Genomic DNA, 16,486 nt, shown 5'->3' with positions numbered 1-16,486 from the left:
CTCACTGGAACAAACATTTTTGGCTTTGTTGGTGGTGTTTTTAAATGAAAATGAATCTGCAGGCATTAACTAGACAGTTTACTAATACAGAAGGTTGGAACCCTCAGGGGAGGGTACCAAAACGTTCAGGAGGAAGCAAATGTTGTTTTCAATACGTACCACACAGCTTTAGCTCTGGCCGACATCCATAGCCTAGAGTCTGGGGCAGCGGTGAAACGGAGCAGAGCACTAGCCTGTGTTTGCTCTTGTGCCCGTTTCTCTGGGTGAGTGCTGACTGACAGAATGGATGAAAACATGACTGACTACTTCACATGCTGTAGGAGTCAGGGCCAGGGGCTTGCTGGTTTCCCCTAACTGGTCTGATGTAGCCCTATTCCCAGGCCCGACAACCATCATCTTCTGGAGTTCAGCAACGCCTGCTTATAAAGATCAGCACAGAGGGGCTTGTTAGCTATTGGTAAAATAATTATGAAACTATTGCAAGTTCTTTAAAAAGAACCACCCAAACCACATATGTTTAAAAGTAAGTATATAATTCTACTTTATCTAAGGGCTGAGCTTGAGAACAGAACGAGAGCCATTCTCTTACCCTCTGCGAGCGGACACAGAGCACGAGACCCAAAGCCTCCTGAGGACTCCTTACTCCAGTTACTTAGAAACCACAAAGTGTGGCCGAGTTCCTCAGACTGTGAGCTTAGCATCTGACACCCAAAAGAGGAAAGCATAGCGTTTCTAAGTTTTTTATTTATTTTTTGAGAAATTCTGGGAAATGACCACAAAAGTGCAGTACATCAAAAAACTAGGAGTTTTTAACAACCTCAAAATCTCAAATTCTAAAACTGCTTGTTTTGAAATGAATTTCCAAGTAAGGTAGATAAAGACAGCATGGATGTGCATGGTGATGCGGAATCAGCTCGCTCTCACCACGACGGCTTCAGGGGAAAGTAGTTAGGATTTGTTTTAGTAAAGTTTTCTTTTCCTGTTAACAACAACAACAGCAATAAGAATAACAACACGGTACCAACAGTCACCTTAAAACAAAGGACCCACTGAGAAAGTCACTCTGGGGTGTCAGCCCGCCACCTCCCGTCCTCCTTGCTGTGCCCAGTGGCAGGTACAGTACTGGGCTGGGCTGGCCCTGCAGCTCCATCTCATCGCCTGCTGGGCCGTGGGTCGCACTTGTCCCGGGAGGCCCGCTTCCTCGGAGGAGAGCAGACCACTGAGCCCCGGGCTGAGTGAAGGCTGCGCTTGTAGGAGTGGCTTCTGTGCTTCTGCCCACTTGTTTCCTTCTGGTCTTGGCTTTTGCCAGGCTCCTTACTGCCCTCTTTCTGTTCATGGTCTTGCTCTTTATGGGAGGGCAATGTGTTCTTAATTGTGTTGATTAGGAATCTTTTATTTGTCCCAGCGAGAGGGCACTTCATCCTGCGGATGTCAAGAGGGAAGAAGACATGAATGCGAGAGTCAATCCCTCTACAGCAGACCCACTACCCACATCAGTACAGAGGACTTCAGGCCCAACAGAACCAGCTCCTGAGTTTGTCCAGCTTTCCTTGCCATGTAGTACTGGGGCAGGAGGACTGCCATGATTTTGAGACCAGCTTGGGGTACATAACAATTCAAGTACCAGGTCAGTCAAGGCTATACAACAAGACTCTGGAAAGGTGACAAAATGGCCCTGTGCCTGAACATGACAGTGCTACCTCATTAGATTCTACAGTCACCACCACAGCAAAGTCACACCACAGCCCAGCTATGGTAGATTTAGGGAAAACTCACCCCAGCCTAAGTGTCTAGTTACCAGCAAGCAGGGAAGCAACCGCAGGTGGAAGTCTGTCAGTGCTCTTACAGCTGAGGTTCCTTCCAGCAGATGAGCAGAGGCACACATAACTGGGGATGGCTGGCCACTCAGGGACACAGGACAGTCACATCATGGACAACGTCAGGGCAAAGAAACACTGCCTCAGATGAGTTTAGCATGACAAGCCCTGGCGAGTGCTGATTCCCAGTCATCTTTAGAGCAGACGAGCAGGTGCTTGGTTGTGGAGCAAGCTGCATGCAATGCAGCTCGCTGCCCTCTACTCTGCAGACAAAGCCATCCCCTCATCAGCGACAGCAGGCCATCTTCTGCTCCATACACAGCCTTTGTACTACAGAGGCTACGAGTCTGGAGACTATGAGTCTAGAATGAATGGAAGGGCTGGGGCAGAGGCAGGCCCTCCATGCAGTGAGGTGATATTTATCTCAAAGCTATGGGTGATTACAACTCATGTCATTGTTTAATGCCACCACAGCTACCATGATCACCCTTGGTAGTGCATTTACAACCTGGCAATCAAATGCCTCAGCGTGTGGCCATCTGAGAAATGATACTCCTTAATTACTTAAACACTCCTGAGGCTTACCATGTCCCCAACATTGTACCTAAAAGTAACGAGAAACAGTGGAATATGTGTGCCTGTGTCAGGATGTTACTATTTTCAAAACCTCTGTCTGTGGGACATTATACTAGGCCTGTGCAACGAAGACAAACCAGGCTCTCAGTGGGCAGATTTCTGCTATGTGGGAGGATACTGAGGGGAACAGAAGCAGGTGGGCATACAAAGGTTTGCTGAGGCGGACTGAAGGCCCCCGGGCTGCAGCACATGGACCACTTGTACAGACCATGACTGCACGGCAGCACACTCAGGGCTCTGGTTTATCTCTATTACAGACAGGAGAGGAACGTGGCTAGCAGGACCAGCAAGCACTGTGCTCAGTGTTATAAGGCAGTAAGAGAAGTACAGTAGTTTGGCACAGGGGCCAACAAAGCAATGTTCCAGTCCCTCAGCAGAGTCAGCTGGGGGTGGGGTCTCAGCGAACTTCTCTGGGCCCCATAATTTTGCAGCATAAAGTGAAAGTCTGGATTTCTGTGGTCCTGAAATAGTGCAAAGGGCTTATCTGTGACAAATGTACAGTCCTCCCAGCCTCCTCATTCAACTGAGAACACCTCCTCCTTGTCTATCCACCAGAGCGTAAAAAATCCAAAGGCCAGAAAAACAAGTCTCCTTAAAGCTCTCTCATGCCTGCCTCAGGAACTACCCACTAGCAAGTATCAAGTCCACATGGATCAGAAAACTGCCCATCTCAATAGAGACTGAGAGGTGATCTCCTTTCCAATAACTGACCTGCCGGGGATGTAGCTGAGTAGCGGGTAGGAGGCCCTGAAAGTGAAAAGCAGAGAATAAGGTAGGCCTTTCCTCTCTGCCTGCAGATGGGCCCCAACCCCTTTAGGAAAGCACCCAGCATGTAGAGTAAAACAACCTGGTAAAGAACCCACAGGCTGCTGCTTCATGGACCCTCGACTGTTGCTTCTCTCCCTTGGGCATCACAGCAGAAAGATAACTCGGCTGCAGAGGAGCTGCTGTGAATGTGGGCAGAGCAAAAAACAGCTTTGCAGACAAGGAAGCCAGGCAAGCTCAGATGCCCACTAACATAAGCCATATGGGCCAAGAGTTCACTTCCAAGGGCTCCCAACAAGAGCCTTACAAGTACGTTTGCTGAAACATACCCAAGGCAGTGCCCAGCACCAAATGGTCCCTTTCTTTAGAAAATAAAAATGGCGCCCCACTCCTACTTCCTCTAGCTCAGTAGCCTCTGCTGGCAGCTGCTCAAGGTTCTGTGATCTTTCTTATGGAACACCCCAATCTCACATAACAATCTCACTCACATTCTACTTTAAAAATTTAAAACCATTACTTACAAATAAAGCCTTTCTATGCACTTAAAAAAACAAACCATGGTTTACATGTGAACAACCAGCTCTCTGCTCCTTTAAGGTCTGTGTGCAGAGGTTGTTCTCCAGGGCAGAGGCTCAGACCTAGGCAGGTCACTGAGTGCAGGTGTGCTGTCTGCCCCTGGCCTCAGCAAGGCCACTTTAGAATCTGCCTAGCAAGTAGTTACAGTTCTTTTCAGTGAACTAGGAATAATGTCTTTTCAAACACGTGTGCACCTTTAGAATCACTTGGGTGTGTCTTTAGAGCACCACTGCCCAGATCCCACTCCAAATTCACAACAGTGGAACACAAACATCAGTAGTTTTTTTCTGAATGACAGAATTAAAATCTTACATATGATTAGATATTTGTAGATAAAGCTAGAAACACATCAAATGAATTTATCTTGCTTGGCAGGTAAAATGCTTGTTATATAAGAGTGACATCCTCACTGGGACACTTTAATCCCAACATGAGGGAGGCAGAGGCAGCTGGATCTCTGTGAGCTCGAGACCAGCCTGGTCTATAGAATGAATTCCAGAACAGGCAGGGATGCAAAGAGAAACCCTGTCTTGAAACCAAAGACAAACAAAAAGACTGATGAACTTGATCCCAGAACTCAGGTAAAGGTGGAAGCAGAGAACAAACTGTACAGAGTTGACCTCTGACCTCACGTGTGGCCTATGTGCACGTGTATCAAATGCTCACACAGTAACAAAAATAAATTAAAACATGACTAAAAACCCACCGTGAATCTTCTTAATATCGTCAAATATCTCCAGTTGTTTCACATATTTTAAAAACATTTATTTTGTTTTTTATTATGTGTATGTACGTTTGTGTGTGTGAAAGAGTGTGGTGTCCGTAGAAGCCAGGATAGGGTCAGATTCCTTGGAGTTGGATACTGGTTGTTCTGAGCCACTTGCTGTGGTGCTGGAAGTCAATCTTGGCTCCTCTGCAAGAGCAGTGTACACTCTTAACCACTGAGCCATTCCCTCACTCCTTCATGTCTTAAAAAAAAAGTGTGTGTGTGTCTGTCTTGTCTGTGTGGAAAGTTCAAGTGTGTGTACATGCATGCAGATGCCAGAGGATGGCCTCAGCTGTCATTTTTCCAAATGTCCTCTCAGACAAGGTCTCTCACTGGCCTGCCTTTCGCATTAGGCTAAGCTGGCTGGCCAGCAAAGCCTCATTACCACTTCCCCTAGAATCACAAGCAGCCACTGTCAAACCCAGAATTTTTTCCATGGGTTCTGGGACTCGAACTCAGGTCCTCATGGTTGCAAGGTAGGCGCCTGTGCATCTGAGCCGGCCCCAGCCCTCACATGTCTTTTCAGACTTATTTTAAAGATTTGTTTATTTTCATATGTATGAGTGCTCTGTCTGCATGCATGTCCATGTATGATGTGTGTGCTTGGTGTCTGAGAGGCCAGAGGTGGGCATCAGATCCCTGATTTGGAGCTAGGGATGACTGTGGGTTAGCTGCCATGTGGTGCTAGGAACTGAACCCAGATCCTGTGGACGAGTGGCAAGTGCTCTTAACTGCTGAGCCATCTCTCCAGCCTACTAATAGCTATTATAGATAAGAATCCTAACAAAGCATCTTATGGATGTGCCTCAAATCTAGTAACTCATAGGGTATCCTTCATTTCTCCTTATAATTCATTCATTTGTTAAAGGCACTGCATTTCCTGATCTGTAAAAATTCACACCTTGGATGCTAGGACTGCAATCTTCAGTGTCTTTTAAAATGCCCTCTGCCCTCTGTAGTAGTTCTAACTAGAGACTGACCAGACCCCTGGCTCAGTGTCTTGACCATGATGTCTTCTCTCTCTCCCTCTCCCTCCCTCCTTCCCTCCCTTCCTTCCTCCCTTTCTTTCTCTCTGTCTCTCTCTGTCTCTCTCTCTCTCTGTGTGTGTGTGTGTGTGTGTAGCTTCCCCACTGTGAGGGTTGTCTGTGGCTCTGTAGAAGACAGCTGGCCTAGCACTGTGTGAGGCCATACACAGGCTTTATCCCCAGTACCATAAACAATAATCACTATGGTTGGGTTTGTCACAAACCAACATTTAGCACAAGTGCCCTCCCCCAAACTTGACACAGCTAGAGCTATCTCAAAGGGAACTGCAATTGAGAAACGCCTCCACAGGACCGGCCTGTTGGCAAGTCTGGAGGACATTTTCTTGACTGATGGCTGATGTGAGAGGGTCCTGGGTTCTGTAAGAAAGCAGGCTGAGTAAGTCTGGAGAAACAGGCCAGTAGGCAGCATCCTCCATGGCCTCTGCATCAGCTCCAGCCTGCAGGTTCCTGCCCTGTCTGAGTCCTACCCTCATTCCCCTCAGTGATGAGTCTGTGGCCGAGAGCTGTAAGATAAAACAAACTCTCTCCTCCCCGAGCCAATTTTGTTCATGATGCTTTATCGCAACAGTAGAGACCTCAGACCGTGTTCCACCCCCTTTCACTGGACAGACTCAGCAGCCACTAATGGTTTTTACACAGTCACAGTCAAAGATTGGAACTTGTAAATGTTTCTGTTGTCCTGGGGAACCAAACACAGAACTTTGCATGTGCTAGGCAAGTGCTTTAGCACTGAGCTATGTCCTCAGCCTCCCTCTTTTAAAACAGGTTTACCATGGCATAATCTGCATAAAATTAGCATAAGTTTATCTCTTTTTAAAAGATTTATTTTATATGTATGAGTGTTTGTTTGGAAGAGAGTATGTACACCATATACATGCCTATAGAGACCAGAAGATTGTGCCAGCCCTCCCCCCTCCCCAACTGGCATTTCAGGTGGTTGTGAGCCACCATGTGGATGCTGCAAACCCAGGTTTGGAAAACCAGCCAGTGCTCCTAACCACTGATCCATCTCTCTAGTCCCCAAGTTTATTTATTAAAGTGACTAGTTTTCTGGGCTTCAACCAACACAGGAAATCAGATTTTATCACAGTCAAGATAGAGAACATTCTGAGTCCTTCTCTAGCCCCTAGGTTCCCACAACTGCTTACTTCCCAGTGCCAAATAAGTGGAACCATACTCTGCCATGCTTTGTGTCTGCAGTCTCCATAATGCCACTGAGAGTCATCCAGGCAGTTTGCCGCAACCATTCTGTTTGGGGCTTTTATAAACAAAGCGCAATAAACACCCTTGTGTGAAGCTCTCCCTAGATTTCCATTTAAAATTCTCTTTGGTAATCTGCTTGAAGATTCTGTGTGGTAAGTGTATATTTATGAGAAACTGCCAACTGTTTTAAAGTAGTTGTGTGACTTTACATTTCTGGCTGTCCCACAGCTTCAGCTTCACTGGGTTAGCCAATCTTTTCACAGTTCACTCTGTTAGCGCATTCACAGCGGAGGTAACTGTACTGTTAATGAGCATTTTCCAGTCTAATCCGAGCATCTGCTTACTGGCTAGTCCTTTAGTTACATTAGTAAAAATTTTCCTAAGCAGGATTGTTTGCTTTATACAGTTCAGGGCTAAGGCTATGGTTCAGTGGCAGAGTGCTTGCTTAGACTGTCTGAGGTCCTGGGCTCAACCTCCAGTCCCATAGAAAACCGAACCAAACCATTGGCATATAATACTGTTCTATCATACATATGTTTGCTGGGTTAATGCTTTTGAGGGAGGAGACTCTGAGAATTAAATCTAGGACTTCGTACTTGCTTGTTTCTTCTGTCTTGAAGACATCTACTCATGTCCCAGGGTTGGTCTGGAAGTTGGGTTCTGCCCAGGCTGACCTGGAAATGTGTTATCCTGCCTGCTTCAATCTCCTATGTGCTGAGCTTACAGGTAGGAGCTGCCACCACCTCACCTGGCGAGTGCAGCTCTTTTATAAGTGTTACTCTGTCAGTTATTTGGCAGTGCTGAGATGTATTTGAACCTCTCCATGCACATTTTGTGATCAGTGATTTGGGTTCCTGGCACTCTTCAGAGGGACCACTAGGGTTTGCTATGTGGTATTTCTCACAACCTGTCTTAGTTGGGTTACTACTGTGGATGAAACACAGTGAGCAAAAGTAAGTTGGGGAGGAAAGGGTTTATTTGGCTTACACTTCTATCATTGGAAGACAGGACAGGAACTCAAACAGGGCTGGAACCTGGAGGCAGGAGCTGATGTAGAGGTCATGGAAGGGTGCTGCTTACTTGCTTGCCCCCCATGGCTTGCTCAGCCTGCTTTCTTATAACACCCAGGTCCACAATGGGCTGGGCCCTCCCTCATCAACCACTAATTAAGAAAATGCCCTGCAGGCTCGCCTACAGCCCAACTTTATAGAGGCATTTTCTCAGTTGAGGTTCCCTCCTCAAGGATAATGCTAGCTTGTGTCGAGCTGATGTAAAACTAGCCAGCACACAACTTTAAGGATTTTAATATGTTTCAGGTGATTCAAGCATTATAATTTCATTTTTTTGATCGGATTATTCTATCTTTGACTTCAAATTGGTTCCAGAGACTTTCCAACTTGCTGTTAGTCTTTGACAGTTTCTTTGCTTTCTGGCATGACAAGCTTTTCCAGATCTTACTGTGTTTATTCCTGTGGAGTGAGAGTTTGGCTTGACCTAAAGGGAGGGCTTGTCTTTGCTCTCAGCTTCTGGAAAGTAATCTACATCATACGTGACAGAAAAGTCTTTGTTGAGGGTGGAGCTGGCCGCACCTTCCAGTCCCGGAGGAGGGCTGGCCACACAAGAGAGATCAAATAAGTTGATGTAAGGCGAGAGCTTTAGGGTCATGTGATATGGGTCAACCTGGAAACTTTAAAAAAAAAAAATCAACCATGTAATCAATCAGTCAACCATGTAAACAATCAGTCAACCATGTAATGAATCAGTCAACCACACCTACACAATGGGGCCACAGTTAAAACTTTGCACATGAAGATTCATGGGCCCTTCCTGGGCTGGCAACACTCTAGTCTTCCCACTGATGTTGGGGAGGCAGCATGTTCTGACTCCTTAAAGGAGAGGCGGAGAGCCTTCAGGTTTTAGACCCTCCCAGATCCTGTGCTTCTAGGCTCTTATCCTGCCTTATTTTAATCTGTAACTCTTCCCTGTAATACCCTATAGCCATAAGTGTAACAGATTCTAGCAATGTTGAAAGTTCTAGCAAACCATTCAAGCCTGAAGGCATTTTGGAAATCTTGGTATGAGAAATGAAGGCTAGCTTGCCAGACTAGGGTCTCTAACCCTGCAGTCTGGCTTATTCTGAGCACCGCCTCAGGTGTGAGAACAACAGTCCCGCAAAGGATCCCTATCGCCTTTCAGCGAGAAACAGTACTTTCCTATAGGCCTTACTGCTGAAGGTCAGGCAGTCAGTATTTCTAGGGCTTTTCTATGTCTTGTGTTTTGCTTTTTGTTTTTTTGGTTTTTTTTGGGGGGGGTCTCCTAGAAATGTAGTCAAATGTTAGATTACTTGAGATACCTCCTTTCTGTGTACCAATGGGCCAAGAGATCCCACACAATGGCCCAGCTGGGTCTATTGGCCTTACTTTACCTTATTTTGCCTGATTTTTAGAAATTAGGAACTTTCTTCTTTATTTTATTTAATTTAGTTTTATAATTTAAGAAAACAGTGTGCATGGTTTAAAATCCAAATTTATAAGACAAATGTATCTCAGTTGACAGAGTACTTGCCTGGCCTGGGTTAAAGCCCAGCCACAAGTGCCTGTAATGTTAGCACTTGGGAGGTAGAGGCAGGAGGATCAGAATTTTCAGGTCAAAGTGGTAGAGGGACAGCTCAAGGGTTAAGAGCACACACTGCTCTTGTAGAGGAGACCATGGTGTGACTAACAGCACCCACGTCAGGCAGCTTACAGCAGGCTACAGCTGCAGCTCCAGGGGACTCAATGCCCTCTTTTGCCTGGAGGGGACCTGCACACGCACGCACACACACACACACACACACACACACACACACAAGTTATTCTTGGTTGTACAGGGAGTTTGAGGGCAATCTAAGATACAAGAGATCCTGTCTCAAAAACAAAACCAAGGGCTGGAGAGAGGGTTCTGTGGTTTAAGAGCACTGGCTGCTTCCATAGAGAACTGGAATTCTGTTCCCAGCTCTCACACAACCGCCTGTAACTCCAGTGCACAGACATACAAGCAGGCCACACACCCACACATATAAAATAAATAAGAAAAACAGGCATATTTAAAAGTAAGAAATTAAGAAGTGGAGAGGAGGAGTACTCTGAAATGCCGCCTTCTGGACATGACATGGCTGTCACACTCATGAGCTGGAAGCAGATGTGTAGCTAGTCACCTTCAGGGGAGCAGGCCAGACAAAAGCCTAGCGTAGATGGGGTAGGTGATCTCTGGGCACCATGCCCTACTGACCAGCTCCTGGAACCTGAGAGCCTCTGGAGGGAGAGAAACATTTTCTGGGGGTGTTAGGTTTCCCACGTTCCAGTGGACGGCCCCACACCCACACACATATAGGCAGCACACTAGAGACTTAGTGGGTTATTAAAAAAAAAAAAAGACAAGTTGGGAGGGGGGAGCAGTGGGTGGGACACAAGGGGGAGCTGGAGGGGAAAATTGGAGACAGACATGATCAAATTTCATTGTATACATAAATGGAAACCTCAAAAAGAAAAAAAATCCATAAGGGGGAGAAAAGAAATAAAACCTAAAACAAGATATACAAGAACCCCAAGTGCCTGCTCTTCCCCCACTGTCATAGTCATACTTTGGGGTCCCCCTGGGGTCCCTCTGTGGTGAACCATTACTTGTAGGAAAGCTCCAGTGTCAGTGCATTTACGGAGCAGCTACTGACTTCGTATCTGCTGTGACTACAAGCATGCCTAATGGACTAGAGTCAGGTCATAAGGTTAAATTCTTCCTCTGCTCATGGCATTATTTTATATTTTATTCTGTATGTCTGTCGAGGTCAGAGGACAACCTGAGGAAGTCAGTTCTCTCCTGAGAATCGCCATGAGGGTCCCTGGAATCGAAGTCAGTTTGTCAGGCAAGACCCACCTTTCCCCACTGACTCATCTCATGCACTCTGATATTAAGTCTGAACAAACTCCAGCTTGTACAGAAACTCCAAGGTAAATGCATCATTACTGCATGATGATCGCAGGTATAACTGCTATTTGGGCAGACATATCTCCAAATCTTAGGGCCTTGTGAACCAAAATAAATGATAAACCCCATCCCATACTGTCTACACATATCCTCTGGCCACTGTTCCTTGTGGGGGCTCCTCAAAACTCAGCTCTCTGCAACATTCCTTACACCAGCCTCTGGGTGATTCTGCAGCACCCAAGGTCTGATAACCTCTATTCACATCCTGTCATCTCCAGCCAAGAACTACAGGCTGGTATCACTCCTCCTGTTGTTTATTAGTTAAGTTGTAAGGAGTTTACACAGGAACTTACCAGCCCATCGGTCCCATTGTCTCTGCTCTGGTTTTCCCACGCTTTGCCTCCTTTAGCAATTCTTCTATGGCTTTCCTGTTGGGAAAGAGAAGATGTCTGAGAAGCAGACACACACAGATTTCTGGAAATCATTATTGTAAGACTAGAACCTTGCTGGGACAACTTTCTTTAAAATGGCTATTAGTTTTCAATACAAAACTTATACAGAAACTTTGTCTCCTCCCTTCTTTGTGTGTGTGTGTGTGTGTTACTAAAGATCAAACCTAGGGTGTTAGGTAAGCACTCTACCAGTGTATGTGTGTGTGTGTGTGTGTGTATGTGTGTGTATGCATGTTACTGAAGATCAAACCTTACATATTAGGTAGGCACTCTACCACAGAACTATGTCCCCAGCTCTGAAAAAGAAGTGTTTTTCCTAGGCCCTCTGTACATGTGTAACAGATGTGCAGCTTGGTTTTCATGTGAGACTCCAGGCTCCATTGGACTCTGTTTCCTGCCATTGGACCCCTTTCCCCTAACTGGACTGCCTTGTCTGGCCTCAGTAGGAAAAGATGTGCCTTGGCATCTTGATAGGTCGAGGTTGATATCCATTGGAGGCCTCCCCTTCTCTGAGGAGAAAGGGAGAGGGTTATGAGGGAGGGATAGGGAGAGGGAGGGAGGGAGTGGGAGAGGAAGGAGAGGAAAAACTCGGACTGAGATGTAAACTAAATAAATTAATTGCCGGGCAGTGGTGGTACACGCCTTTAATCCCAGCACTTGGAAGGCAAAGGCAGGAAGATTTCTGAGTTTGAGGCCAGGCCAGCCTGGTCTACAGAGTGAGTTCCAGGACAGCCAGGACTACACAGAGAAACTGTGTCTCGAAAAAAAAATTAATAAATTAAAGAAAAGGAAGTATTTTATGGGGGTAGAGACAAACTAGAAATTGTAATATAAATTATTAAGTTATATATCTTTAATATAAGAAATCTGTTTCATCTTAATTTCAAAAACAACCAAAAGACACAAATTGTATGTGTGTATGTGCATTTAAAATGTTTACAATAGTAAGGAAACACCAGTGCTGAGGCCACAGCTCAGACCAGAGCACCTGAGGTGCAAGGGCTAGGTTTGATGCCCCCCCACCCCCACACACACAGTCTAACCAGCTGTGGGAGACTGTTGTGAGTTTGGAGACAACCCAGCTACAGTGAGACTCTATCTCAGAAAACCCAAAAGCAACAACAGAGTCCAAGCAACTAAACAAGCCTGAAATGCCAGTTAACCGACCAATGGTAAATATTTCTGCCCATCATTAGTAAGGGCACCCTCTTTCCTCCACTCATGGCCAGGCATGGTGGTGCATACCTTTAATCTCAGGACTCAGAAGCCAGAGGCAAGTGCATCTATGAGTTCAAGGCTAGCCTGGTCTACAAAAGGATTTCTATATTAACCATTTTAAAACCAACTCCAGACACCGTCCTGCACTCATTGAAGCATGTCTGCCACGATGGTAACCCAGCCTTCTGTGGAGAGGCTGCAGGTCTATCACAATCATCTAGCACCAACGTCAGCTGAATTAGCTTTGAGATAACTGAGTCTGTGTGTCTCTTTTAAAATTTGAACATTTATTTGCATGTGTGTGCACCTGCATGCATGGGAAGATTAGAGACAACTTGTATGAAGTACTTCTCTCCTGCACATGAGCGCTGGGGATCCCACTCAGGTCAAGGCTGGTAGCCTTCCTCACCGGCCCCTCCCCCCATTTCTTGAGTTAAAATGATGTCCTTCTATGCAGCAGTAAGTATGCAAGACAACTAAACAAAGGAGAAAATGAACGGTAAATAATGAACAAAGGACTAAAGTCAGAGCAGCTGTACCTCAAAAAGTGGCTGATAACTGAGTCAGGTGACCTGCAGACACCAAAGCTGAGGGACAAGAACACAAGGAAACGGTGCTTCGTGCCTTCCCAAGTCTTTACCTTTGATCAGCTAACTCTGGAGCACAGGATATGCCACATGGTGGGTGGAAAACAGGTTCAGATAAGGGACGTGTTCTAACAAGCAGGGCTTGGTGACAAAACAGGCTTCTTAGGGAACTAGCAGAAACCTGTACCACTAACTGCTGCCCTCTGACAGGTCCTGGCCATTACCATTCCTCAAGTCGGTAACTCAGTCAAGCACATGTGAGAACCTTCTGGGCATAATTCAAGAGAAGCTGACCGTAGCAACCTGACCTCCCTCCCACAGGGCAGGGTAGGACTTGGAGAGGAAAGCAAGTGGTTGGCTAGATCTTCTCAAAGGACCAGAAGCCCAGAGAAAATTCTGACTGGACCTTGTGAGGGAAGCTGGGCGTGGTGGCTCACACCTGGAATCCCCACATTAGCATCTCAGACGAGAGGATCCCTGTAATTTCAAGGGCTGCAGAGAGAGGCCCTGTCTCGAACACAAAACCGTAAGCAGATGACTGGGATTCCACAGGACACCTGCAAAATGCCACCCACAGCTTCTAAGTAGGCAGCAGTAATGAGGAGTTTAGTGACAAGGTCTTGTGGATCTGTAAACCAGACACAGTACCAGTTCTTCATGTTTTACTGTCTAATGACATAGATGAAGAAAGTCAGGATATTTGAACTTAATTTCAGAAAACCATTTGATTATGTGGGGCACCTGTTAGCATCCAAGGAAGAAAGTATACATTGCAAAGGTTTGGAAAACAACGTAAAACTCAACTGGAACACTGGGGTAGTTTGCAAAGCGAAATGAATTATTCATAGATAAAAGATGAAGGTCTAGGTATGGTGACCCATGTCTGAGGCCCCAGCATTCAGGAGATTGAGGGAGGAAGGTCCAGTCCAGGGAGTGTGAGGCCAGCCTGAGATACACAATGACACTCCATCTAAAGCCATGTGAACTGAGTAGAGTTCAGGGAATGAACTTTGAGCTGACTGTGGTGGTGCACACTTGTAACCTCAGAATGTGAGGAGGGAACCAGGAGTTCAAGGTCGACCTCAGCTATAAGGATGTATGTAAGACTCCAACTCATAACTGTCCAAAACGACAAGAGAAGAAGGCATGGAATAAGCTGTACTAAATGTAGCCATTGGTTGGTCAATAAGACAGCCTCCAAGGAGAGCCAGGCCTCTCCCCACGAACGCTGTTGTTACTGTTATACTTCAAAGGAAGACCCACATACAGACTTTAAAGCTCAATGTGTGGTGTACTTACAGAAAGTCATCAAGAGGATTGGGAGCTCACTCTGCAGCCCTAGATGGCTTGAACTTGTTATGTAGAGCAGGCTAGCCTTAAACTCACTGAGATGTGCCTGCCTCTTGGAGTTGGGAATAACAGGCATGTATGCCAGTATGTCAGGCTTAGTTTCTGAAAACACTCATGTCATAAACTTGAATGGAGCACTACTGAAATCTTTTAATTTCATGTCCATACAGACCAAAGAGAAAGAAAAGTACTGCTTACCTAACGACAGACAAACCTATCAGAGCCGAAGAGGACTACCTTTTGTAGTGATGGTGACCATCTTAGCTGCCTCACAAGGTTGTTAAGTGGCAGGAATTTAATTTGGCTCAAACTGTTCTGGGACCATAAGTCAAACTAAAATCTTGCTAAGTTGCTGTTGGTCACAGTGGTTTATCTCAGCAACAGAAACGGAAAGATACCATTACGTTGCCATGTGTCTAACCCCCATGCTCACTATGGCATTTTCACAACAGCAAAGTTATGGGCTCAACCTGTGCTCATCAGTCCGGAAAAGGACACATAGGAGTTTGTCTCAGCCTTAAAAATAAAAAGGAAATACTGTGACCTGTGACAGCACAGACCAGACACTGACTAGGAAAATGGGAAAGGTGCTACAATGCAAATATTCCGTCATCTTACTTATACTGGAAGCTAAGACAGTTAGGTGAGAAACGACGACGGCAGAATGGCACCAACCATTGGAGGGAACAAGGGAGGGGAGTCTGGGGAGATGACATCCAGAGGAAGAGTTCAAGTGAGCTGCTGGGCAGTGTGGTAACTTTAACAGCTAGCACTGAATCCTTGAAGGTCTCAAGAGTTCTCACCACATAAAGAAAAAGCGTGTGAAGCAATGTGCAGGCTTGACTACACCATTGCATGGTGCTTGACAGACTTTAAAGCAGTGGCTCTCACCCTTCCTAACGGTGCGTCCCTTTAATACAGTTCCTCATGTTGCGGTGATTGACCCCCAACCATAAAATTATTTTCATTGCTATTCATAACTGTAATTTTGCTACCGTTATGAATCATAATGTAAGTATCTGTATTTTGATGGTTTTAGGTGACCCCTGTGAAGACACATTTGACCCCAAAGGGGATGTACCCCTCAGGTTGAAAATCACTGCTTAAAAGCATGGTATATAAAATGAATGTATATTAGTTATTTGTTATTTTATATTAGTTAATTAAATCAAGATATTATATCTGCAGCAGAGTAGTAAACAACAGATGACATGGAAGTAGAAGCAAAGCAGCAAAGCACATCCCTGCATGACAACATGGGTCCGAGATGAAGAACAGCTACGGCCCCTGGCCAAGCAACTGACTGCAGTAGAAATGTACCAGTGGAAAACAACACAACACTGATCCAAGTGAAGGCAGGAATTACAGTCAGATGCAGAATGAGGCCAAGTAGAGTTATTCCTTCTATGATGGAGGATGTTGATCCTCCTGAGCTGTCCAAAAGACTCAGCAAGGATGCATATCTAGGAAACATCCCTTTTCCTAGGGAGCAAGAGACCCAGCAGAGAGAACGGGCCCCCACTTTGGTCTGCCTTCACTATACACAAGCAGAAGCATCATTCATCCATGCAGACAGTCCTCAGACACTGAAAGGGAAGCATCAGTGTCGGCTGACTTGACAGTGCAGAAGCCTGACACAGCTCTGATACCTTGGCTGAGCGCAGCACTGTGTCTGCTGTAGCAGCTGTCCTGCTGCTCTTAGAGCCAGGGAAGGTGGCACAGATGGAGATATCGTGTGGCAAAGCACAGCTGGTTAGGGATGATGAAGCATCACAGGAAAAGGAAAGGACTTGGGTCCTATTGTCCCTCTACAGAGTGGGGGGGTACCACACACCAACTTGCACTAAGCTCCATCTCCTAAAGGTTTTTCCACCTCTCAAAGCACCAAGCTGGGTGTCAACCCTTTAACAGATGAACCTTTTGGGGGCCATCTAAGATGCAAACCTTAGTTTATACTGACTGAGTCAGTTGTACCTCCAAAACCTTGAACTACAATGACAAGAGAAGGAAGGCTAGCACTACTGGGCAACCCTCTCTCCTCTCCTCTCCTCTCCTCTCCTCTCCTCTCCTCTCCTCTCCTCTCCTCTCCTCTCCTCTCCTCCCCTCC

The 16,486-nt window shown here is 46.0% G+C and overlaps 1 protein-coding gene across 1 annotated transcript in view; it reads right to left on the bottom strand.

Annotated features, from left to right (window-relative positions):
• Nucleotides 1-724: 724 nt before the first annotated feature.
• Nucleotides 725-16,486, bottom strand: part of LOC114631464 (protein POLR1D-like) — a 34,394-nt gene continuing 18,632 nt past the window's right edge. The window contains exons 2-3 of the mRNA XM_028779821.1: nt 11,126-11,200; nt 725-1,422 (exon numbers count right to left, since the gene is read on the bottom strand). Of these exons, the coding sequence (XP_028635654.1) occupies nt 1,152-1,422; nt 11,126-11,200 (346 nt within the window). The 3' untranslated portion in view covers nt 725-1,151. The remainder of the gene's footprint in view (nt 1,423-11,125; nt 11,201-16,486) is intronic.

Source organism: Grammomys surdaster, unplaced genomic scaffold (assembly GCF_004785775.1).
Source record: "Grammomys surdaster isolate TR1022 unplaced genomic scaffold, NIH_TR_1.0 362, whole genome shotgun sequence".
Taxonomy (NCBI): Eukaryota; Metazoa; Chordata; class Mammalia; order Rodentia; family Muridae; genus Grammomys; species Grammomys surdaster.
This window is presented reverse-complemented; position numbering and strand designations above follow the sequence as displayed.